Raw genomic sequence first — 24,557 nt, 5'->3', positions numbered from 1 at the left:
TTTTTTACATTGCAGAAACTAATCTCTGAACTATGACTGGATTTTTGTCATCCAAGTTACCATCTTGTTCGCGCTGTTATCCTCTTAGTTGACAGGACCTCACTGTAAAAGAGGCTCGAGTGACTGACTGTTTTAAGATTATATTATTTGAGCAAAAGGCATTTTTTTTCACCAATTCATATTCTTACCTACATTATTTGACCTTTACCACTCGTGTACTTCAGGAGTTCCGGGGCCATCAGAGAGGTGAAAAGGGAACTACTACATTAAGTCTATCGCATCCAAGTATAGCCATCAGTGTCTGGTTGTAACTTGAGCCAAGTTCCTGTACAGAGTTCCTCAAACGGCTCTTGCGCCCCTGAAAATGTTCTTGGGGCATAATTGATGGTCTATTCATAGTTCAGAGGAAGACAAGTGTTGTGGTGGCGAGGCTGTGCGCCACCAGCGTGTGTCTCAAAGGATGAGCCAATGATAAAATCCAAATGCAAACGACAATCAAATAAAACCTCGACAGACCGCGGTACCAACCAAAAGAAATAAAAAGGACCTCCTGCTAAAAGTCCCCCCCCCCCCAGTCAATTCAACAGACTGTACCGTGTTTGTTTGTTTGGAATTTCATGTGTGCCCGCAAGTATCCAGCTCAGTCCCGCCGCTTCACCCCCCGACCCCCCATACATCAGGACAGATTATGCCACGTGACCGCAGAGAACCTGAGGTTGACCATACCATGCTACTTGTCCTTGCGATCAGCTTTAGAAGACAACAAGAGACAGCAAAAGGGGCTTTGAGAGAATGCACGGCAGCGCGGCTGTGTATCCCCTCGATGCGGGGTATTGCTTTGAATGTGAGACGTGCACACCACAAGGAAAAGGACAAACACCGACTTCTCTTTCTTTCATCGCTTTTCCTCCTTTTCGCCCCCAATTTAAAAGAGCCGCGGGTTTCTGCAGACTAGGCAGCTACACTGGGCACAACACTCGTCCTTCTTCCTACAGTCCCAGCTGTCCACCACTGACAAAACAGAGTCCTTCAGTGACATCATCGAGTGATAGACGCCGCCCACTTGGCCTGTGTCAAGATGGGGTCATGTGTGAGTGCTGGACAAGGGATAAGGGAGAGAAACAACACACTACACACAGAAGGGTTAAAAAAAAAACAAAAAAAACAAACAACTTCCATCCGTTGAGTTTGATTTGCTTTCGGGGAGAGAGAACGTGTGAAACGAGGAGGAAGGGAAGAAAAGAACTGAAAGAAAAGGAGTCGCCCTCTCGACACAGGTAAAGCACAGGGAGAGGAAATTTTAAAATTGAAAAAAAAAAAGGCTCGGGTGAGAGGAAAAGCAAAGAAAGGAACAAAAATAACAACTTGGACAATTTAAGCGACGACAATAAAAAAATCAAAGACAGATTCCAGGAATAAATCAAATCAAGAAAAAGGCTGACATTTTCCCCCCCATGGCCCAAAACCACAAATAATAAAAACGTCTCAGCCCAAAGCATGTCAAAAATAACTAACAGGCATGGAGTTCAATATTTAGTATATCTACAAACATGTGCGCTTCAATCCAACAGCAATGGAATTTAACCTTGCCGGCATGGGACAAATATTTGCTGCGCTGATGTGAGGCGGCGCGACGCAGAGTGAAACATCTCGGCGGCTTACCCGAGACTTCACCCGGCGACGCCGCCGCCGTCCGGCCAATGTTGGAGAGCAGGTGGTCGATGTTGGGCACGGGCTGCGACTGCACCGTGCTCTCCTGTTCGGCCGTGGTCTGCGGGAAGAAAAGAAGGAAGAGGAACATGAGGCCAAAAACACACGGGTGATGGTGTGAACAAACGCCGCGCGGGGGGGCGGGGGGGGCGTCCACATACAACAGGATCTTCATCGCAGTCTTCGGTGAAGAACCAATCGTATTGTTGGATGAGGTTCTCGACTATCTTGCACTGGTCGGGCATGTGATTGACCATGTTTGTCATGTTGTCCTCGGAGGTTCGGACCAGGGTTGGGCCAAACACAATTGCCAGGTTTCGAGGTTCCATCTATTTTATTAAGAAAATAAATAAATAAAAAAGAGCGAGAGAAATGAGCATCCTTTGTGAGGAAAGCGGATGCACAGAAAATGCGTGATGACAGTCGCGCTTCAGATGACCCAGTGCACCTTGTTTTTCTCACAGTTGTCAGAAACCCTCTTAAGGTGCGCGCAAAGAAATTTGAGCGTCTCGTAGTGGTGATCAGGCAGTTTGTGGACCTGGGGGTGAAAAGAGGAGAGTTGCAGAGGGCGCCGTGTGCTCCTTGTAACAATCGCATTTGACAAAAGTGGCGCGCAGATCGGTGCCAACATTCCTTACCAGCCTCTTTAGCTGCTTAAGTCTTTCGACCGAGTCTTCTGTTCTGTTGGCTTCAATAAAGTCAGCGTACCTTTCTGTTGAGCAGAACCCAGAAATGCCTTTTCAGCTCATGCGGTTTCAAAACGGAACGCTCGCACCTAATAAGCTTTCGGGGCGAGTCTCACCGTTTGTAAACAGGGGTTCGGGTAGTTTTCGGAAAAAAGACTTGAGTAGGCTGCTGATGACGTTGAGGTCCCGCCATTTCTGTGGAGAAGTGAACGATGTCTCAGACCGTTCGGCAGAGGCGGGGTTCGAAGGGCGGCGCAACTCACATCCTCTTGGACGTCGATGTCAGCAATGCCTTTGGTGTTGAGCTCCTCCTGCATGTTGGAGATGGCGGCGTTGTTTCCGGGAACTCTGTAGATCCCCGTGTACTCCAAGCCTCTGTCCTCCACCACGTGACAACACACCTCCACGATCAGGGGAACAAACTAAAAAACACAAGATCACAATCGTCAATTTGGGTGAATTCAGCTAAGAAGAAGAAGAAAAAAAATATGAAGCAATGATTCACCCGATTGTTTTGTGCGGGTGGACAGTCATCCAACCGCACACCGAACGTGACGCCAGCTGGTGTTTTCTTTTCGAACGGCTTTCTCATGATCCCCGGGATGCCTATTTTCCACGCACCTCTGTCCCTCGGTGGACTGGCCTCGTCTGAATCACGAGAGAGTTTATCAGTGGCAATGCCCTCCAGCAAGTGATGTGACAACATGTGTAATTGTGGATTTTACGGCACCTTTCAGTGCCCTTCGCTCTTCCGATTTAGGCGAATGGGCGCTCTTGCTCTCCGTCTTCCCTCCCAAAAAGGCTTGCTTGATGCTCAACGACTGACGGGGGGTCTTGGGCGAGGGTTCCGATTTACTGCTGGGGGCGCTGCCAAGTCAAGAATGCAAACGATGAGATTGATCCTTTGGGAATGTTTGGTTACGAAGTGATCAGTGGAGCCTGCCGACCTCATCATGTTGTATTCTTTGATCTTTCGACTGATCAGATCCTGACTTGTTACTGCAGCATTCTGAAAAGATGCAAACGGCATATACTGTTGGACCTTTCGTTTCGGCCATACGGTAACAACAAAAGGATATTTTAATTCATTAAAAAGTGATTCATCCACAGCGGATTTGGCAACACGCACGCACCTCTTCATCTGGATTACTGTTTTCCTGAATGACTTTAATCCAAGTCAACATCTCTTGCCTCCCTTCAGCCTGGAACAAGTACTCGCTATCGGAGGTGGTCAGACGCAGCACATTCTTGCGCCGCGTGTCGCTATAGGAGATGTCAATCAGGCAGGCCTTTACGCTGATTCGCAGTGGCTCCTCGTCGGGCAGCGCAGTAAGGTGCAACACTGCGTCTTTCCTATCCCTGAAGAGGGTCAGCGTGTGACCTTGCAGAACCGCATACACCTGCTTCCAGGACTTCATGCCGCCGCTAACACGCTACACAGAGGAGCCAAGGCGGACATGTTAAACACATCAAAAATGATGCATACGCGGGCTTTCTGTTCCCCTTTTGCCAAAAAGACAACAACCCAGGTATACCTTATTCTTATCTGTACAAAGTTGTCTAAAGGTGAGCAAGCCTTCCTTAGAAGAATCAGAAAAGACATCTGCGGAAGAGTCCCTTCGAGATCCAGAGTCCCCGGAAGATTTATGGCCATCCAATGTCTGTCATGAAGAGATGGAAGTGAATCAAAAATGTGCCGTTTGTAAAGGATGGATGGATGGATATCGGTGTTCATCTACAATGACAAAACACCTCATGCGTGACGGCCATTCGTTAGTACAACATCGTTCAACTTATGTAAATCAAGATGGCAAAGGTAATTCACCTTTTTCAGGCCTCTGAAACCTGACATATGCCTACTAGAAGATCGTCTGGAAAAGGAGAATGATCACATTTGTAATAAAATAATGTCTTGTTTTCAAATTCATTACAAGAGCAATGACTGGATATCAGTTTGAACATACCCTCTCCCCTCTTCTTGGTAATTGTCCAGACCTTCATCGTAGGATTTAGACCGCTCGGTTTGGCTGGCAGATTCCGAATCCAGCAAAGCGCTTCTCAGGGACTCTGGAGCAGAGCATAGAAAAGATCACTGACTTCCAAGTCAAAGTTATGAGACCATGTGTACTTCCGAACCAACTTTCTGACTGGGGGGGAAAAAAAATATGGATCAGCAAGCCCGTACAGACATGACTATGACCCAACCATCCACAAACGCTTTTACCTTGGTCATGTGACAGCTGTCGGCGAATGGGAGGGCAGGGTGAGTCGGGACTAGGAGGACCTGTAGCAACTGATGGTGGGACAGATATGACAGCGGAGGGTGGAATAGGTGCAGCATTCCTGTCAACGCTGGGGCTGACGGGTTCATCTATTGCAACAGAAAAAAAAAAAAAAAAATCACACCAAATGGCAATGTTTGACTGAGTTGTATTCAGTATCAAGGTCGCACACTGGAAACAACCTCAGCCCAGCCCAGTCCCCTTCCCCCTCTTTGACCAAGCGTATGACTACGTAGAGCAACCGTCAAGACATTATTTCAGCTTAACGTGATAGATTGCCTGCAAAATGACAGTAACACGACTAAGCGATGATATGATGATGTCAGGCCATGACATTTTGGCCACTTCATTCATAAGCGCTTGTATAGATGCCAGCATGGGAGCAGGAAATCAAGAAATCACATCTAAAATGAAATTTTAAAAAAAACATTTGTTTTTTTGTCAATATTTAGAAGTTGTAAGAAAGACAGAATCTTTCAAAATAAAACTTCTGCAGTTACTTGAAAATGCATTTCATGTAATCAATTTGTGCTCAACACAAATACTAAAAATGTAATTACTGAGTCTCAAGGCATAACAATTAGGTGGCCTTTGCCTTTTTGTATGCAAAATGTCACCAGCAACTTCAAATCATATCTCATCAAAACTAGACTTTCTTATGGCAGTTAAAAAAACAACAACAACAACAATTTTGATGCAACACATGCTGATGAAGAAATCAGTAGTCACAAGTCCATCCCACCTCCTCTTGTGAGACATATCGGAAAGAGCTCAGATTATAAAGCTTCTCCCTGCAGGACACATTTGGAGTTAATTTTTAAAGCCACTGTCCCAGATCTGGCCTGAACTAAACTTTGAAACAGGGCAAACTAAATGGAACATCATCATCATCGATGCGAGATCTCTTTGAGGGTTCAGCATCATGCAAGTCTTGATCGTAAATCTCATTTACTTCAGTACAACAAGTTATACAATTGCGTTGTGTTATTCTGATGGGCATATTTTAAATATCAGGGATGGCAATGGCTAGTGATGAAAAAAGCGGAAAGGAGCGTGGCCTGGACAGGGCGACCAATCACAACAAGTAAGACATCATACACGTCCAATCGCAGGGCTGTTTGCAATCGGAAGGTGGAAAGACTGATCGGGAGAGCTTGTGAAAACTCGACGATAAGGTACCTAACCCCCCTAAAATTTTCTCAATGGATTTGGACGATTCACAAAAATGATCAATTTAAGAAATAAATTGGCGGATTTCCGCGTATCCGCGGAAAATTGTCATCCCTGAAATATTGGTCAACTTACGTGTCGACTTGGCGGTACACAAACACTATTACAGCACTTCCAACCATTGGAATGTACATGCAGAATGCACCACTTAAACTATGCAAAATGATGTGGGTGACGGGCACAAAAGCTTTTCGATGTGACTGGGGGGGCCTTTGAAAGAGACTGTTGATGGTGGCTCTGAAACAAATCAACAACACGGTACATGCCGCTCAGCAAGCCAGAACATGGCCAATATCAAGTGCAGATCTAGAAAAAAAATTGACGGGTACAAAGTAGTGCAAAACCTTTTTTGGGGGGGGGAGTGAGAATGACTGGAGACGAGCAACTGAAAGTAGACTATAAGGTGTGATTTTCCTCTATCACATATATTCCAATGTATTTTCAGAGGCGTAAAGTCACAAAGAAGAGTGCTCTTTAGAATCCTGTCAAAATTTCAAAGATAAAAAATAAAAGAAATCAGATAGTATAGATAAAAAAAGAGGCTTCAAAATTATGAGAAAAATCAAGCTACTGTCTCCGCTTTAAAAAGCTGTGCCCATGTCGGCTGAATGCGGCAATCAAATACACGACGACGACCTGAACAACGGATGCTACTTTGTCAAGCATCTTTTTTACGCCTACATATACAGTACTCTACTTGTTGAATCCATAATTAAATTCTGAGACCAAGGGCGCTGACCCACCTGAGAATCAACCTCTCAATATGCAGCATAATTGTTTCTCCCCCCCCCCCCCCACCCCACTCCTTCCATTTATGTCAACACTCATGTATGAGTCTAACAGTGTTAGCCACTTAAAAGATGGACCGCTAATACACATATGGGTCACTTACTCAGACACTTTTCTAGTTTTCTCAAGTTCTTACACGGAGGGGCATCGCCCAGCTATGGAAAGCCGTGGCAGACAGATTTTCAGTAATTATATTCAAACATGCATTTAGAAATAAACCTATGAATTTACCTCACAGGGTCTTTAAACACGATCTTTTAGTGTTGATATAAAAATGCTCATATGTACTGTACTGTATAAAAGTAGTCCAGTGGTTAGCACGTCGGCTTCACAGTGCAGAGGTACCGGGTTCGATTCCAGCTCCGGCCTCTCTGTGTGGAGTTTGCATGTTCTCCCCGGGCCTGCGTGGGTTTTCTCCGGGTGCTCCGGTTTCCTCCCACATTCCAAAAATATGCATGGCAGGCTGATTGAACACTCTAAATTGTCCCTAGGTGTGAGTGTGAGCGTGGATGGTTGTTCGTCTATGTGTGCCCTGCGATTGGCTGGCAACCGATTCAGGGTGTCCCCCGCCTACTGCCCGGAGACGGCTGGGATGGGCTCCAGCACCCCCCGCGACCCTAGTGAGGATCAAGCGGTACGGAAGATGAATGAATGTATAAAAGCCAGTTGGGTAATGGGGATCCATGCTATGGATATTCAATTTTCCAGGGTGTCGCTACCACGAACACACTTAACATGCCGATTCATGTCAACATTCTAGGATGGTAAATTTATTTGAGGATCTTGCCAGGATGAAAACGTACACAAACCAAAATCCACTGAAATAAAATAAGCAATTAGACAACGTTGCGGTTTGGTAGTCCACAAGCTCAACAAACGCTCATTTATTTCCAAACGCCTCACATGACAAGAGTCGCCGGTCCGACTCAAGTTACTACAACTGTTGCCATGGCAACAACGAGCTCGAATCTCATTTACTTTCCTCTTACCAATGAATGGAATAGAATCCAACGATTCATCCGCGTTGCTGGAGCAGGAGGTGTGACGCTCCTCGAGGCGTCGTATATGCATCTCTCGCCGCGCGTCGTTAGGAAGCCAGCACGCCGCTACGTCTGCTGTGGAGTCTGCGCCATCATCATCATCATCATTGACAGCTAAAATGTAGGAGGGGTGACGCAAGGGGCTGGGGTGCTTTCCACCGGGCGGCTTGGGCCTCAAGACGACCTCGGACTCCGAGAGGCTACGTCCGGCCACCTGGCTTCGAGACTCTTCGTGGCTCGGTTTGAGGATGCCAGACCGCTCAGGCATTGGTTTTTGAGTAGAGCATGAAGAGGACCTTTTCCCGACCGAGGCCACGTCCTTCTCGGTTACAACAGGTTGCACGCTTTCAGCTCGCACCCTGTTGCGGCTTTGATGGTTAGCGTGGCCAGCGTGGTTGGCTTTGACAAAAGCTTTTTCGTCACCACTTGGTCTCTTTCCAAAATGTATCTGTCTGTCCGAAAGGTTGGGTGGGGGGTGGTTCTGCAGAGAATCCTGTCCTTTAGTGTACATTGAAGGATTGTGCGGCCCCCTCTGGCCGTTGTTGTATCCAACAGAAGGCCTGGACAGCATGGCCTGTCTCGGCATAGACTGTCTCGTGGGCCTCGTACCGGGGTCTGCCCTTCGATATCCCGTCCTTTCATTGGGCTGAGTGACCTCGGTTGGGTCAACATAGTTCATGGAGTGTGACCGCCCTTTATGCATCGGTCCATCTTGAGACATGCTCCTCGGTGGCCAGTTCCTCGGGTGGCTTATCCTCTCGGAACTGATCATGCGGTCCTGAGAGACACTGCGCGGCGCAACTTGGAAGTGGGGGGCAGGTCTGCGGTAAGAGCGTTCATGGGAAGTGCTCCTCCTTCGTATCCCCTTCGGGTCCCAACCCATCTGGGGAATGTGATGCGACGTTTCAAAAGCGTTTTGATTGGAAGATCGCAAGCAATCAAGCCTTTCCTGGATAGTTCGACTAGTGTGAGAATGGATTCCTTTGTTGTCAATGTATTCCCTGTACGTTTGGTAAGTTCGCCAATCAATATTTGGTTGCGAGGCCGGGTAGTGATGGGTGGGGCCTCTATAGGGAGCTAGTCCTGGCCCGCCAGGATAGACGTCTGCCTTTCGAGGGTGAGGATACTGGGCTAATGAGGCAGGCCTCGCCCTGACAAAGGCGGGGTCCATATAATCGATTCTATGTGCTGAACCCATTCGCCCCATATGGTCGGGTGGAACCACCACTGTCCGCACGCTTTCGTTGCGCATGCACACGGCCATCTGACTTTTTGGATACGATTTTGTAGGAAGGGATGGGGGCACGGTGATCTCCTTGCGGTACCCATGGTCAGAAGGTCCTGCTACTGAACCCCTGATGCCCGGACCCAGCAAGTCTGTCGCCTGGGACATGCCTGCAGGCTTACAGTCTACTCTGGGGTAGCATACAGGGGGCGGCTCAGGAATGTGACATGCATTTCCACTGTAGCTGTTGTGGCCACCCCGTAGGTAGGCATCCTGGGAGTAGGCCTGGAGACAGAGCAATAAACTTGTGTTAAAATAGACAAGAAGGTGTTGTTTAATAAGCTACAGCAAGCCACGAGATGCTAAAAGAAGTCAAGTGTAACATAATTGCTACTGGAGGCTCGTGCGTGCGCGTGTGGGTGTCACGTGTTGCGGTAGGAGCGAGTGGAGGCATTGGCAGTTCAGGAGTTGTCATCTGAATTCATGTTCTCGTATTTTTTATTTTAAAAAATATTACGAGCAATGCACTGCTGAAAGATTTTTTTCCCCCGGCTGACGTTTTACTTATAAACGTGCCCGTCTTTTCAAGACAATCAAATATGTGACACAACTCGTGTGTCCCTTTCCCCACGTCACACTGACAAGATGCCTCAGAGAGACAGGAGGTTTCCTCCCTCATTGTGAGTTATATTTAGCCTGATTATGCTCTGAGGCCCTTATGAACATGGACGGCAATCATTTGCATGCTGTTTCTTAAGAAATTGTTTGATTACAAAAGGCGGATAGATCTTTTCACTTTTTAATCAATGGTGGAGTACTTAACCTATTTGTTCTTAATATATTGTCTGAGCAACGAGCAAAGGGATGCATTAGTGTGGGGACTTTGATCCAGCTGGTGTAAAAAAATAAATAAATAATCTTACATAATGCTGTGTGGGCAACAATCAATGTGTTTGGCTCTGTCTCACGCACTTCACGAGAAAGCATAAACATGCAAGAGAGTTCAGAGGTCACAATAATGGTATGTGACAAGTAGAATGAAAACTGGGCAAGGTTTCACTAAGAGGCCGGCGGGAGGTCTGAATCTAACAGGTAACGCAGTCGATTCGGCCATTTGTACCGCACATCTCAATCGGCAGCATGGAAATGCCCGGTGGACAATCAACAGCAGTCGCGGAAAAGCTGCAGCACACTGCCTGTGCGGTAACCACAACGCTGACATGCAAGTCATAATGTGCCGAATGTATGCACCACTTGTTAGGGTCAAACAGCTCACTAGTCAGCACTTTGCTTACCAGATTAGTTGTCTCCAGAGAAAAAGGCTGTCATTTGAGTGTGGCGTGAAAACGAGAGCATTCAAGAAACGAAGAAAGAAGGATACCAGCAGAGTGAGACAAACATTCAGTCAGGAAATGATCAGCACATCAAACAGCCAATATACCCTCCCCAAAAAAAAGATCGCCTGGATTTTGCATGCTCAAAATATCCTCGAGCGACAGCAATACACGGACTGGCAGAAGAAGCGTCGGGCAAGCGGAGCGTTGCCACGTTACGACCTGCCTGTGACAGTCTGTTATGGGCGAGGCGGCGGCAGCACAAGATTGGCTCGCATGTTGCTGTTAAGCCTCGGCGGTTGTATCCGTACTCAGCCACATTATTACGCTAACTGAATGAGGTGCCTCCAGTCTACGTCTCTCTCGCCCTCCCTCTCTTCTGCTGCTCACATGACAGAAGCAGCAGCTGCTGATTATACATTCCGCTCTGATGGTCGTACCCACCCAACCAACCCTCCCCACTCCCAATCTTTCCTCCTCTCTCCTTAGCACAGAATCAACCTGTTCAAAACACAAGGCAGTCAGCTGATTTTATCCACTCCACTCCGCTTATCATCCCTTCTTTCTCCCCGTCTTTTGGCATTTCCTCCTCTTCCCTGGCATAAAACTCCCTCTCTTCTCTGCTCTCAGAACGTAGCCTCTCCCACAGTATCTTTGCTAAGCAACTGCTGCCCGTCTCCAAGCAGTCTGTGTGCTGCCTCCCACAGCACAATTTCATGTCGCTAGTATGTGTGGCATAGCCGCTGCCTTGACTGGAGAGACTTCACCAGTCTTACTGCCTTCACCGAGTTACTTTTCATGTGGCTGGCAGCAAGACAACACAGGCATGAGATAGAGTGGACCGTTGAAAACAGAAGAGGGCCATTGGAAGGGGTTAACATGGCCGAGGGCTGGCTGAAATGACATCTAAGATCATTGCTTGAGGGACATTGTACAAATGTGACGATGAAGCCCAAATCTCCATTAAAACATTGCACATGTAAATAACTGCTGGAGGGTGTACAGTAAATACACTTGGAGATGACCGTTTCAAATTGTTACATTCCAGTGTTCAACATGCATAAGTTAGCATTTGTTAGTGCAAAACAATGGCTGGTAGTTAGTCGGCGAACGTCTGACCTTGCCTTAAAAACCCTGACTTGAAATTGTAAACCTATTTTGAAACACCGGGGGAACCCAATTTCAAACCCTGACTCAAATTGTGACCAAACTACCCTACCCTTGGCTTGCAACCCTAACCCTTGCTGAAACATTTACCCAAGCTTGAAAGCCTAATTTAGAATCTATTGCCGTCTTAGAAGACTAATTTTAAAACCATAAGCTTGTCTTGAAACCCTAATGTGAAACACTAACTCTTGCAAGGATTTATTGAGTTATCAATAAAGCAATTGACAGCACACAGGGGAGATTTCAGGTTAACAGCGATTGGGTTTCATTATATAAACAGGCTGTCAAACGTATTGTCAGAAGCCATTCCTTAGCATCCGCAGATACTGTAGCACTTAAGCACTGAGTGCGGGTTCACTTTGATCTTAATGTGCAGAGTGCATACAGTGGCAGCGCCTTGCATTATGCAGGGAGTTGTCAACGTAAGCCTACGGTGCTGATTTTCATCCATGTGCAATAAACAGTTTGGGCGGAATGAAAAAAATATAACGTGGAGGTATTTATCATTCAGGCACAGTTAAAGAGAGGGGGGGGGGGACATTTCAATAAAGGGGGGGTATTGAGCAGTGCCGGTGTAGTGGTACATGCTGCTGCCTTTCATGCAGATGACAGAAATTCGATTCTTGGCCAGTGGCCGTGTACCCCCAGTCACAAACCTGGACAAAAGATTGGTAGGTTGTGTCAGGAAGGGCACCCGGTGTAAAAATTGTGCCAAACAAGAGTAACTTGCTGCGGCGACCCCAAATGAACAAATCAAAAAGTTTCAATAGCAACATGAAAGTGAACTGGCAGAATTGAACAGAACAATCGGCGCACGGATATGAGGGCACACACACACCACGACGTTCCTTTCTCCCTCCTTCAGTCACGAGTCACTGTAGAATGTCACGGCAGATATTGCTTTCGAAGAGCTCCCATTTGACTTTGCACATGACCTACAGAGTTTCATAGCGAAGGTAGACCTGATGACTGTTTGCTTTGAAGGCAGGACAGGTTCTATGATATGTCATCTTTCGTGATATTCTGTCAAGATCACCCCTCTTGTGATTCATAGGTAAAGAAATCAGATAAGCCCCAATGGAAAACAATGAAGTTGTTATTCATTTGAATATTAATGACTGAACCAATGAGCATTTCCAAGAATGGATTTAGTGCAAGACATCATCTAGGAGACAGAAAGCAGAAAAGCTGTTCTGTCCTGATTAGGAGAACTAGATCGAGAGCTCTGATGGGATGGGATGTCTGCATTTTAGTATTCTAGTCTTAGAGCAAAACTAGAGCAGCTCTCTGGGACAAGATGTAAGCAAGAGGGTCGTTTCTATTCTGAAAACGGAACAAATTGGACTTGTGGTAAAGCAAAAAGGTGGAGTGTGAGGGACGCATACCAGCTGGAGTATGTCCTCATCTTTTGGCATCACGCAAAGTTCCAGAAAGTCGCCGCTGTGAGGAACAGAAAGCAAAAGCAAGTCGAACACGAGACCAAAGGCAAAAATGACCCATCATTAAGAATTCAATTTTTCTTGCGTCTCACCTGTGTTGTATCAAAGATATGACCTCACAGTATGCTTTCCCAATGATGCTTGCTCCATTCACCTTCACAATGCGATCACCTAAAAGAGCATTACAAGTAAAGACCAATTGTTCAAATGGCCAAAGGCCCCGATAAGGACTCAAGTTCACCCTAAAACATGACAATATGGATATTTTGGTTCATGGCAAAGTGGCCCTGCAAAGTGTCATGGTTGCGTCTTGTGAGCTCATGCCGCCGTGTGTTGTTTTTATTCTAGTGATGCTTCTGAAGGATGTCTGAAGTTTGTGAGCTGGACAGGTGAGAATTTAACTCCTACCTGTACAGAGACCAGCTCCATGTGCAGGACCGCCCTCCTTGACTTGCTTCACGAAAATAGTGTCCATCGGCTCAAGCCTGTTCCGCTGTCTCCCTATCAAACATGAAAGTGTCAAAGTGTGCAAGTTACATTCACCAAGTGGCATTCCCTATTGTCGGTAAGGCTTTCACAGAAACAGGAACTCGAACATTTGGCAGTCAGCAGCAGCCATTTACTGTAAACGAGAAGCAAGACTGGTTGCATGTGAGACATTGAGAAAAATAGGTTTAAATCTCAGCTAAATCGGCATTGGGAATGCAATAAATTACCCAGAGCAGTGCTTGGCCCACATTGCATAAATGGCAGGCGTGAGCAGAAATCATAGGAGGACTGGGGCACCTCAATAGAAGGAAATTGTGTGGGGTTTAGCAAGGTGGATAAAAGCGGCAAGGAAAACCAGTTTGCTCAGCCAGTCGCTGTTTCCTAGCAGCTGCACAGAAGAGGCAGAAGGATGAGTGTGAGGGAAAGGGAATAGGAGTAGGTGGAGTGACAGTGGGCTCAGCTGCACGACACCCACTCTTTCCTTTCACTCTCCCGGTGTCCACAGTCAAAGACTTGCCCGTAGTTAACATTCTGGTAGTGAGTCAGCACACTGGGCAACACTAACTAGAGTGGAGCAAAATGAGAAGAGCAACGACGCCGGTTGTCTTTGCAAGTGCAAAATACTCTTTATGCAGGAAATAATCACATTTTCCATTTCTAGACAGAAATGGGGATCTACATGTGTCCCTTCTTTGCTTCCGCAGAATCTTACACATGCCCTGACTCATCCAGGGGACCCATATTATGTAAATGCACTGTACTGAAATCAGGCACGCGCCCTCTAGTGGAATACTGGGGCACTTCAGAACCCTTGGAATTTAAAAGGCACTGTCCATATTTTTACATTATCATCCATCATTCAGCCGGAGCGACGACAGTAGGTTAATGAGGGCTTCTGTAAGCTTTGCACTACATTTAACTTCATTCCAATAACAACAATGGGCTCACAGAGAGCAAACAGTGGCTAAATTAACATTTTGTGTTACCAACTGAATAGTCTGGAAGAAATAGGATACAATTTAAAAAAGGTCTCACACTAAATTCACATGATTTGGCATGCAGGAAATGATATCCGAACTGGTTGAATGTAACTTGACCGTGTGAGGTAGGACCGAACAGAGTGAGAACAGAAAATTATTAACACCTCTTTGGAATCACATCACTGAGCTGATCTCCTCACGTGGAACAAAGTCACACTCTCTTAATTCATTCATAACATTGAAAAAAAAAATGCGCACAAAGCGTATGTGCATGCGGAAGTTGGAGTAGCGCTGTAACAGAATCAAGTTGGTTCAGGACCGTCTCCAAGTTCAACATTCCACATGGGAGGAAATCTTTGCTGTGTCAGAATAAACACCATCACCCATCATGACGGATTAATGCTACTTGATTGTAGTTCACTGCAGCCTCACTGGAAGTGAATGCGAGACTTGACCGAGGAAACATTAGATTCTAAGTGCAGCCAAACTTGAACCGGGCGCTGTAACAGAGAAGCTTTGTCTTGAGAAGCTGCAGAATCTAATACAATAAGATAATTGATGGCGGCGTTCAACCGTGCAGGGCCCATGCAAATGGAGCACTCGCGTTTGCGCTCTTGTGCAATTATTTGTGGGCATGTGTTGCATATGACTGGAATATTGTGAACTTTTGCAGCCATAAATCATTTCGATTACAGTTGTTCTAATGTAAGCCAGCGTAAGTGCTGTAAAATCGCTGTCATTCTGTGAATTGGAGGCGATTTTAAGGTCCAATTCTTTGAGGGCAGACTCACTTATGACAGCCACCCAACTGTTGGGTCACCATATCTTCTCTCAAAGTTCTTCCGCCTCATGACACCAATGACGAAAAGTGTAGTCAGCAGATTAATTGTGCATGGTGAATTCCACAAGGGCTTTCATTCCTCTCCAAGTCGTGCAAACATGATTGGAATCACTGGCACCCACCTGAGCAAATTCCAGGAATAACGCGCTTTTTACGATCTTTGAGACCATGCGAGCAAGCGGCAGCGATTAACATTGCCGTGCAAAACCTGACAAGTGATAGGATAATCAAGTACAAGAGATTTTATTTTACGGCCATAATTGCAGAGTCCGACTCAAACTTCATGAAAAGTCATTCAAATTCAAACCGAAGCCTTTTAGCTCAATAATAACGGCATGGGCTTTGATGTGAGGCTTTGTCGCTTCAAAACAGAGCAGCATCTTTCACGGGACAGCAAGGTTCAAACACAAACGCTCCGGGAAAAAGTGAGGCCAGTCCTTTCTGATGGGCTTTCTATGGCGTGGGAGGGAAAAAAAACGGCAAGGACAACAAAGTGGAACAATATGAAGAGGTGGGACACCACAGGACAGTAGCAGATGGTGCTGACCAAACCGTTGGTGCCGCCGCAAAGGTCAACGACATTGGTAGCGACATTGTTCTTTGCCGATAAGGAAATGAAAAGAGACAGTGAGTGGCTGGACGAAGAGGCGTTAAACGTCAGAGGCACCACTGTGGGAGCAACTGTATTTTCTTGGATTCTGCTTACCTCTGCGCCCGACATCTTCCCCCTGTAAAGAAAACAGAAAAAATACAAGTCAGGCATCATTGATCGCTTTGTGAAGAGGAATTCATTTTCACTAGATTTCCGCTATTCACGGGGGACATGGATAGGGCCGGCCGGTCAACAGCAAAAGTCTGCATATAATTGTCACCCATTGAAAAATATTTGGTTGGGAGGGTCCACAAGTATGTGGGCGTCCACTGTAATTTCATTAAAATGACAGAGAGATATTTACCAGGAAGTAGTGCCTGGACGACTCCGGCGGGTACACGATGAAATGCCGCAGGGTAAAGCCAAATCCGTGAGAAGTGCGACGCAAAAGCACCGTTTTGGGTCTCGGCCATGAGAACGACTCCTCTTCTCTCGGGTCCACGCCTCTCCACTCGGCAGAGTCATTCTATACGAATAAAACAAAACAGAAAAAGTGGAAGGTGATGGATGAATCATTTTAATTGACCACGTGGCCCCTGATCAACTTTCATACTTCATTCATCTGTCCCGAGCAATATTTCTCTCTGGCAATAATTCTAGTGCGGAATTGATTTGAGGAAGATGGTTTGAGGCAAATGTTTCTCAAAGAGGAGTTGAAGACTTTTGCACAATTCCTTCCATAGGTCTAAGTTGATTAAAAAACAATAATTAAAAAGATTGCGGGGTGAGAATATCGTCACATGGCACAAAAAGGCATTCTTTTATCATGATACTTTCATTTTCACATTTTTTAATTCGTGTGATCTACAAGTAATGGCCCGGTGGTCCAGTGGTTCGCGCGTTGACCTCCCAGTGCAGAGGTAGATAGTAGGTTCAAACCTAGCTCCAGCCTCCCTGTGCGGAGTTTGCATGAATGAATAAACGATCTACCACTTTATCCATGCACACATTCACTATTTTTATGATTAACTCATTCACCCCCAAAGACGTTTTTAAACGTCTTTTCAGACTTTTTTTATTAACTCAGACTCTGATTTAATAAAAATGATAAAAATGGGGAAACAACATTTGCATTGGTCAGTGGATTTATCTTCAGTTTGCATACTTACTGTATGTATACTGTACCCAAGTCCAAGTGCCCTGTACTCTATCGCTAATAATAGTAATTGAAGTAGAGATTAAGTCATAGTAATTAAAGCAAACAATTTGATGAACAACTAATTGATTTTCAAATGACTCGCAAATTATTTATGATAAATGATTCATTGTTTTTCATTTAAATGTGTCCAAATCTTCAGCATTTTGGCTTCTCAACAGCCAATACTCTCCGACTTCTGCAGTCCTCCATAAAAGCAGGCTAGTGTTGAATCAAAAGACATTTTGGTTGGCTTTTGAAAACAACAATCTACATTTTTGCCTTTCCAACGCTGTGGACCAAACCGGTAATTAATTTATATCTTGTGCATTTTTTGCACTGTCAATTTGAAGTAATGTCCCATTTTTAACAAAGGAATGGAAATTAAAATATGATTTTCATGACCCGATGATTTCATTCATCAACATTGTTTCAACCCTAATTTGAATAACTACAAATATTAAACAATCGCATGGTAAACAGCGAGCATAGCGATAGGTTTCGCTGTGCCAAGTAAAAATGTACTCTGAAACAGTTCATGGTGTGCCATTCGTAACCGCACGTCAGGACCGACATCAACCGGGGGCCCTTTCTTCTCTAATATCCTCTAAGAAGGTATGTTGAGTAAAGTTACTCGATGGTGAACATGTGTCAGCTCCTTCACCTTTATTTAGTGTTTCACTCAAGGTTCCGTGGTGACAGCTGGAGAGTGAAGAATGGCACTTTTTAGCGACACCCATCCCTATGTTTACTATTTATATGCTCACATCTTGGTGGTATCAAGTGTGCAGTAACATTGCTGCTTTACGCACTCCAGCCCCATATCATATTCCCTGGTACTATAGCTTCAGGAAACACCCTGTTTTTCCACAGTTAAAAAAAAAAAGTAATCCTTTGTGCCTCATCCCAGCTCAACCACCCCCTCCTACCCCCTTGAAGCGTACTTTCCCCGCTGTGTGAAGAATTTGATGAGCTTGCGTTGATGCCCTCTGCCTGCACAGATAGTCCGGCTGATAACGAAACGGAATCACCGAATGAAATTCAACCCAAACGGCTAGACGATCACGGTTGCGTGAGGGTTTGGCTCATGTTCTTGATTGATCACAAAAAAGGCAGTCGAGCCTGCGAACAGGACTGAAAGTTTGGAGCGGGCCCGCTCTGATTGACGAAGCTGTCGCGGGCGGAGAAGTGGATCTGTGCGGCAGAGTTTCAAAAAACAAACACGGGGGAAAATGTTTCCCCACTGCACCTTTCAAAGACTCGGGCAATGGCTCAGAGTATCAGCGGATGACAACTGAGCTGCGCTAAATGGCTTATGTCAATATAGTGTATGCAACGGCGCAAACACTTTTTGACACTCGACTTTAATATTATTTGATATTGATATTACACACAAGACTGTAAATGAATCCAGCAGTGGATTGTTAAGAAATCAATCTCAGTCTACACTAGTTTGTTGTTTAAAGTGGAGCAACGCGACAACAGAACTTTTTTTTTAACTGTTCGCATGTTCTGTTTTGTTGCAATTCATTGTTTAGTATGTTCAATTACTCATATTGTCGATGTTTTGCGACACAGCGGATCAAGGAAATGAAATCAAATGCCCATCCCTACGTGGCACTTGGCACAATGGCATGCATTGTAACCCAAAAGCGGCCAGGGTAGCTTTCATGACTGCATAAGCCGTTAAGAAACAGTGGCGGGCCTTACTGCACCGCAGTGGCTGGCTGGCGAGCTGGGAAACATAACTACAGGTGCAGCTGACACCCGAGTGTTTCTGATGTAAACTAGCACAACCGGTTGTACCGTTTGACTATGTTTGCTTGGTTTGTTTTAAGATTACAGTTCTTCCAGTAAAAGTCGGATCGTTTGAGCTCTGGAATCTTTTGTGCCACTGAAATATCTTTTAATACGCAGCTAGAGAGGCAATTCTGGTTGGATGACAACACATTAAGTTAAGTTGGATGCTTGAGATGCCTGCAACCGACTCCCAGGATCTGACTGAGCAGGAAGCGCAAGTGGTCATTCCTGACCCTTCTCATCTTTGGATGGAGAGATTTCAGACCGGGTGGGGCGGGTCGGGGCTCTCCTGACATGCACATGCCGAGCGGTGTTATCATAGCCACATGCATAAAGTTAATACTGTTGTGACATTCCAGCTCAATGAATCCCAGACATTTCTCTACTTTCTGAAACCCCACCCCAGCCAAAGCCCCTCAGCGCAATTTCAGCAAATGGAAGCGGGGGCTACGGACTCGACAAGAAAAAGGACACCCACAAAAATCAGAGCGTGTCTTCCAGCCCTTTCCGCATCACACAAATGTCAGCGTGCTATTTACACTGCCTGGCGTTGAACTCAAAAGATGATTCAAATCGTATAGTTGAGAAATTTGACTTTTTAAATCTGTTTCGCATCATGCGCCTCTTACACAGATGCCTCAAACGGCCTCATCCATCCTTCGCAATAAAACCCAAGTTGTTGACACAAGCTGACACGCTCCGACATTACAATGACCATGCTGCCGTTTCCATTTGGAGACACATTACCATGCTGGTGTACTCACTCCAAACAGACCATCCGAGGGGCAGGCAGCCACTTAAATAGAAATTATTTACCGGTACTTTTTTTTGTTTTGTTCCACAAAAGTATTGTTTTGTGGAAGAAAAACAAAAGTATTGTTTTTCTTCCACAAAACAATACTTGTGAAATACCCTCTTGGAGACTGTAGATACACACTAAAAGTGGTACTCAAATTTCCAATTGTTAATAACAAAAATTACAACACGCTGTGGTCTGTGTTTAAAAACTCAGCATGTGATGTCACAAAGCGAAATTGTGCCAGCACTACATAATGTACCCTACCCTACAGTCAAGTCCACAGACCTAAAATGCGAGGGAACTTGCTTGTCTGCGTGCTGTGAGATTCTACACCACGCTCCATCCAAAGTGAACACTTTGCTGTGAAAAGTCTTGGCTAATGACACAAGGAGGTGTGGGGGTGGGGGGCGGTGCTGGAAGGCCCTGGCAGCCCCTGTTTTCTAGTGCAGGACTAGATTTAGGCGTACCTTTGCGCGCATGCCACATCGCTAGTTGTACTGTGCATGGCACCGTCGAGTCCGATGGGCAGCTGTTTGATTTTTTTAGGACGACAACTTTGATTTGGATCTTTTGTGACTGGTGATTTGCATTTGACTCCCATTTATCTGTCAGAAAAGAAGTGAAGCACGAAAACAGACTGCCATTCTTCTCGGAAGTCTTACATGCATGCGCGTGTAATGTTTTAAGAATTTAGATGCCAATAGCGGTTGATTTTATTTCAGAGAGTCAATGTAAAACAAAGTTGATGCCTGAGGTACACATCATTTGTCACCGAAGTTAAGGAGTGTTTCTAGAGTTCTCAGAATGCTGTCCTTTGTATGACACTTGATAGGGTTCGATTTCTTAAAACATTGCCTGTAAGGCTAATGAAATGTTTTACGCTGCAACATTTTGGGGACACTGGAACACATTGTTTCAAATAGAAATAATCTCAAATGTGCTTGTAATTCATCTTTGTTGTAAACATTAAGGGACACCCCAAAACAAGTTTTATAATTTACTATCTATAGTTTTTTTTTTTGTGGCCAAGTGGATATTTTCATTGCACTAAAACAGCACTAGGGACAGCTGAATCACATAACCTATACTGTGTCCCCAGGGCCTCCTGAGACATCGCAGGCACTACCATAAGGCAACAGGAAGTAATAGACTTCTATCCAATTGTGGCTCCATTTTCCATTCCGATTGCCATCACTCAGCCATGCGATGCGTGTGTAGAGGCTTCTGCGAAAGGTCCAAATGAGATAAACACTGACCTTTAATGAGACGGGATGAGGAGCTGGGTGGGTTGGTTTGTCCAGAGCCCCCTGCTGCGCTAAATATGGATCACGCTTCATTATCCAAAACAATTATCGTTTCACTCTGCTCTCATTTCTCTTGCTTCTCTGCTGGGGGCATAACAAGCCAACGTGGAGGTGATGTGAATCATTTAATTTAAAAAAAAAAACAAGCCACAAAGTCTCCCAAAATGGCAACAAAACCGAATCGATCATCCAACATGACTGCATGCATACTGGAGCCTCAAGTAATCAGGAAAACATTACCACAGCCATTTCACAGATAAAAGCGGATTGATTGGTTCACTCAATATCTGACTAGAGGAATCCAAGTTGTGATAGGAAACAAAAAAGAAAAAGAAAAAGCATGCGCTGAATGGGAGAATTGAGTTCTTCTGTATGTGAGTAAGTAAACAACCTAACTGATCAACACAAAGACAACGATGAAATCAATACTTTTTTTCCTAAGGAATACATGTACTGTTGAAAAAAACGAAAGCCAACGGAACACAGAGTATACAGTCGACATTTTGAACACACATTATGTGGTCAGGAATTTCAAGACCATAATTTTAATTTAGGTTTAGTATGTGTCCTAATGGTCAACAATATGTTTTCACATCCATGCAGAACATGTCGGTGAGGTATCAAGCAGTGTTGTTAAATGACACAATAACCAACACGACCAAGGGCCGGCGGGGACTCCAGCGGGTTTCCTTTGCAACATTAACAAATCAATTGCTCGGTGGTGCGGCTCCATTGAAAGAGGGATTTCCGTAATTGAAGCTCTGCACTCGCATCACAACTCCAACCATGCTCAAGCTTGTTGTGATCGGACAGACTTCTTCAATTTGACTCATACTAGCGGTTAAGAGGACATATAGCCGGCTCTTGATCATAACAAAGATAAGCAGATCATTTATTCATTTGTCTTAGCTTTGTTGTGATTATAAAAGTCTGCATGATCGGCAGTGTTCAATTTTTTTTTCCTCCAACGAGTCGAGTCACTTGATTTTCGCTATCGGCTGATGCTCAGTCCAGTGTACCTTGGCATTTAATCCGCAGCAAACGATACAGAATGAATTTGCAGTACTTGACATTGTTAGTGAGAAGCATGTGTCTCGCTTAAATGTATAATGACGAGTCTATGCAGCTCCATATTTGGTGAGTGAGTGTGTCACTCTGCCCATCTACAAACAGCGCTATTCCCTTGTCAAGCGCAACCAGTGGGGCACATGTTTTTGCTTGGCGCAAAATAATTCACCTTCGTCGTCTTTTCATTAGACATTCTACATATACAGTATATATATATATATATATATATATATATATATATATATATATATATATATATATATAACTTAGATGTTCTAACTTTATTCCTGACCCTGCTTCAACCTTTTTTTTGGTCTCGCCTCATGCACATGACCCTGGTTCTTGAAAACACCAAGTGATGTGAACTTGAAAACAGAAACAGAGGAGAAACATCCAAAAGGAGTTTTTACAAGCACAAACAGCTGGGCCAAAATGCCAAACCCTCATAACTCCACCCCCCACACCGGACTCAACAGAGGGATGACTCTAGAAACCCTGAATCAGCTGCACCCCCTTCAAAAAACAAAAAAAAACATTCATGTTCACGATCTACAAACATTACTGATAGACTGTTGCGTACCTCACAGAATGATGATCTTGCTTGTTGTCGCTCAAAATTATCTTCGCAAGAATGAGCCCAACGCGACGCCATCATTCACTTTGACTTTAAATCATCCAAGCCAGTGAATATCCACATTGACAAAGGTACCTTCAGGTGGAAAGCGAGAATCTGTGTTCCACGCCTTCCAATGTATGCTTTTGTCCTTGCTGGATTAACTAATCCATCTGGAGGAGAGAGGACAAAAAGACTTGGTTTATGTTCGTTTATACTGAAAAGAAAAAAAACAACTCATCACAAGTGTTCACACTATGGTTAACAATGCTCTGCCGGCATGAGCAACTGCTTTCAATGACCGTACACCTTGTGTAGCTTTAAATAAGCGAGGTGATGCTGGGGAAAGTGATCATAACGAGGCAGTGTTTCTTGATCAAACGTGAGCCAAATGCTACTTCGGCTGGCTGGGTTAGAGTTTGGCGATTGGCCGAGGTTTGTAATGTGACCAACAGATCACTTTAACCAAAGTTTGTTGTCATGGGTCCGATGAAGCGCAGCAAAGTGGACCATCATCGATGACCAGCAACAAGTGTGCCATGTCAGAAATGTGTTTTTTTTTTAACCTTAAAAACAGAGGTTATTCATTAGCACGTATGCGTTCATGTACCTATGATATTAAGCGCCGCGTCGCCATAAAAATCGCATCTGGTTTTGCGATTTGAGAAAGATGGCTATTGTTCGATTTCGACGCACGGGAGCGTTTCGGGTTGTTCTCACGCGAACTACTCTGATGAAACCAACCTTTTGTTAACTTATTGATACTACAATACGCGCAGTATTTATCCCTCAAAGTACCTGAAATTCATCCTGGCTCACGCATTGAATTAAAGTTGTAAAAGGTGACAATGAAACCGAACTGTGGCGAGCGGCTGCTGGTTGGTTAGCAGCCATGCTAACGGCTAGAGTTGAAACAAAGTTACCTGAGTTGTTACAGGGCGTCGATCCAGACGTCGGTGATAGTCGTTAGAGGCGAGGAAGCCCAACACAACCATAACAAACGGGCTACGGTGTTGGTAGACGTTGACATAATGACGATTATTTTCAGTAAAAACGGAGTTCCTCACGGGGGAGGCGCATGGTGTAGTTTCTGTGGTTGGATTTTTTCCCCCGGTTGCTTCGAGCGTTCACAACTCCCTGGGAGTCCACCTTCGGTCAACAGGACACGATCAACCAATCACAGGAGGCCTTGCTTTCGATCCGACCAATCATGTGTGACATTTCACAATGCAGCCGCAGCGCTGCCAGACGGCAGAGTCCAACCTTCCACAGAAGTTTAATTAAAACAACCAGAGGTGGATTGAAATGGTTTGTCCTACGACAACAAAAGCGTTTATCGGTCTCATGAATCACTCCCTTCCTCGTAATGTTGCTAAATTTAAATAAGAAGCCTGTACTCGGAGTCACGTGTTGTAGTTCAAAGGGAGGTCGATCCCGGCTGGCATGTGGATGGTAGTGCATGAGGAATGTGGATTCAGACCGTTCGTCGAATAGTCTGCTGGCGATTTAAGTGCTCCACGCGAAGCTGGCTGAATCTGAGCGGCTTGGTGTGCTCCAATCCACCCCCCTCCTGACAAACGTCCCCTTTATGCGCGTGCAACAGAAGGGGCCACCTGTTTCTTTTGGCCGTGTTTGGCTTTTGTTGCGGCAGAGGTCGGTTCGGGCCTGGATACTTTCACAAAGCTCTCATACCAGCGTCTACTTGTGCACACACAACTGTCCATTTGTTCCTATAACATTTTTGAAAAAAAAAATATATATATATATATACATACATATATATATGTGTGTGTGTGTGTGCGCGCGCGCGTAACTGATGGTATAGTGGCACACTGTGCCTATGTCACTGATAGTGTAGTGGTACACTGTGTGCGGGCAGCATGGACTCGGTTCACACTCGATGACTGTGTGGATGTGGATGAGAATGCTTATTTGTTTCAAAATGTGCCCTGAAATATTTGTATGGAAGAAAAC

General features: G+C 45.1%; 1 protein-coding gene across 3 annotated transcripts in view; it reads right to left on the bottom strand.

Annotated features, from left to right (window-relative positions):
* Positions 1-23,810, bottom strand: part of arhgap21b (Rho GTPase activating protein 21b) — a 28,837-nt gene extending 5,027 nt beyond the window's left edge. Inside the window, exons 1-23 of one of the 3 annotated variants that reach the window (XM_052088619.1) lie at positions 23,507-23,810; positions 22,551-22,756; positions 16,169-16,330; positions 15,919-15,940; positions 13,311-13,403; positions 12,995-13,073; positions 12,849-12,903; positions 10,258-10,284; positions 7,687-9,247; positions 4,621-4,767; positions 4,361-4,463; positions 4,222-4,267; positions 3,932-4,057; positions 3,530-3,829; positions 3,344-3,405; positions 3,127-3,263; positions 2,902-3,044; positions 2,660-2,818; positions 2,513-2,591; positions 2,349-2,422; positions 2,159-2,248; positions 1,872-2,039; positions 1,663-1,771 (exon numbers count right to left, since the gene is read on the bottom strand). In XM_052088619.1, the coding sequence (XP_051944579.1) occupies positions 1,663-1,771; positions 1,872-2,039; positions 2,159-2,248; positions 2,349-2,422; positions 2,513-2,591; positions 2,660-2,818; positions 2,902-3,044; positions 3,127-3,263; positions 3,344-3,405; positions 3,530-3,829; positions 3,932-4,057; positions 4,222-4,267; positions 4,361-4,463; positions 4,621-4,767; positions 7,687-9,247; positions 10,258-10,284; positions 12,849-12,903; positions 12,995-13,073; positions 13,311-13,403; positions 15,919-15,940; positions 16,169-16,330; positions 22,551-22,625 (3,817 nt within the window). In that variant the 5' untranslated portion in view covers positions 22,626-22,756; positions 23,507-23,810. Of the gene's footprint in view, positions 1-1,662; positions 1,772-1,871; positions 2,040-2,158; positions 2,249-2,348; positions 2,423-2,512; positions 2,592-2,659; positions 2,819-2,901; positions 3,045-3,126; positions 3,264-3,343; positions 3,406-3,529; positions 3,830-3,931; positions 4,058-4,221; positions 4,268-4,360; positions 4,464-4,620; positions 4,768-7,686; positions 9,248-10,257; positions 10,285-12,848; positions 12,904-12,994; positions 13,074-13,310; positions 13,404-13,618; positions 14,097-15,918; positions 15,941-16,168; positions 16,331-22,550; positions 22,757-23,506 lie in introns of those variants that run through there. The other 2 variants (XM_052088620.1, XM_052088621.1) reach the window with 2 other exon arrangements.
* Between the last annotated feature and the right edge of the window lie 747 nt (positions 23,811-24,557).

The sequence above is a fragment of the Hippocampus zosterae genome, chromosome 15 (genome assembly GCF_025434085.1).
Source record: "Hippocampus zosterae strain Florida chromosome 15, ASM2543408v3, whole genome shotgun sequence".
In the NCBI taxonomy this organism is placed as follows: domain Eukaryota; kingdom Metazoa; phylum Chordata; class Actinopteri; order Syngnathiformes; family Syngnathidae; genus Hippocampus; species Hippocampus zosterae.
Note: the sequence above shows the minus strand (reverse complement) of the source record. Positions and strands in the feature narration are given on the sequence as shown.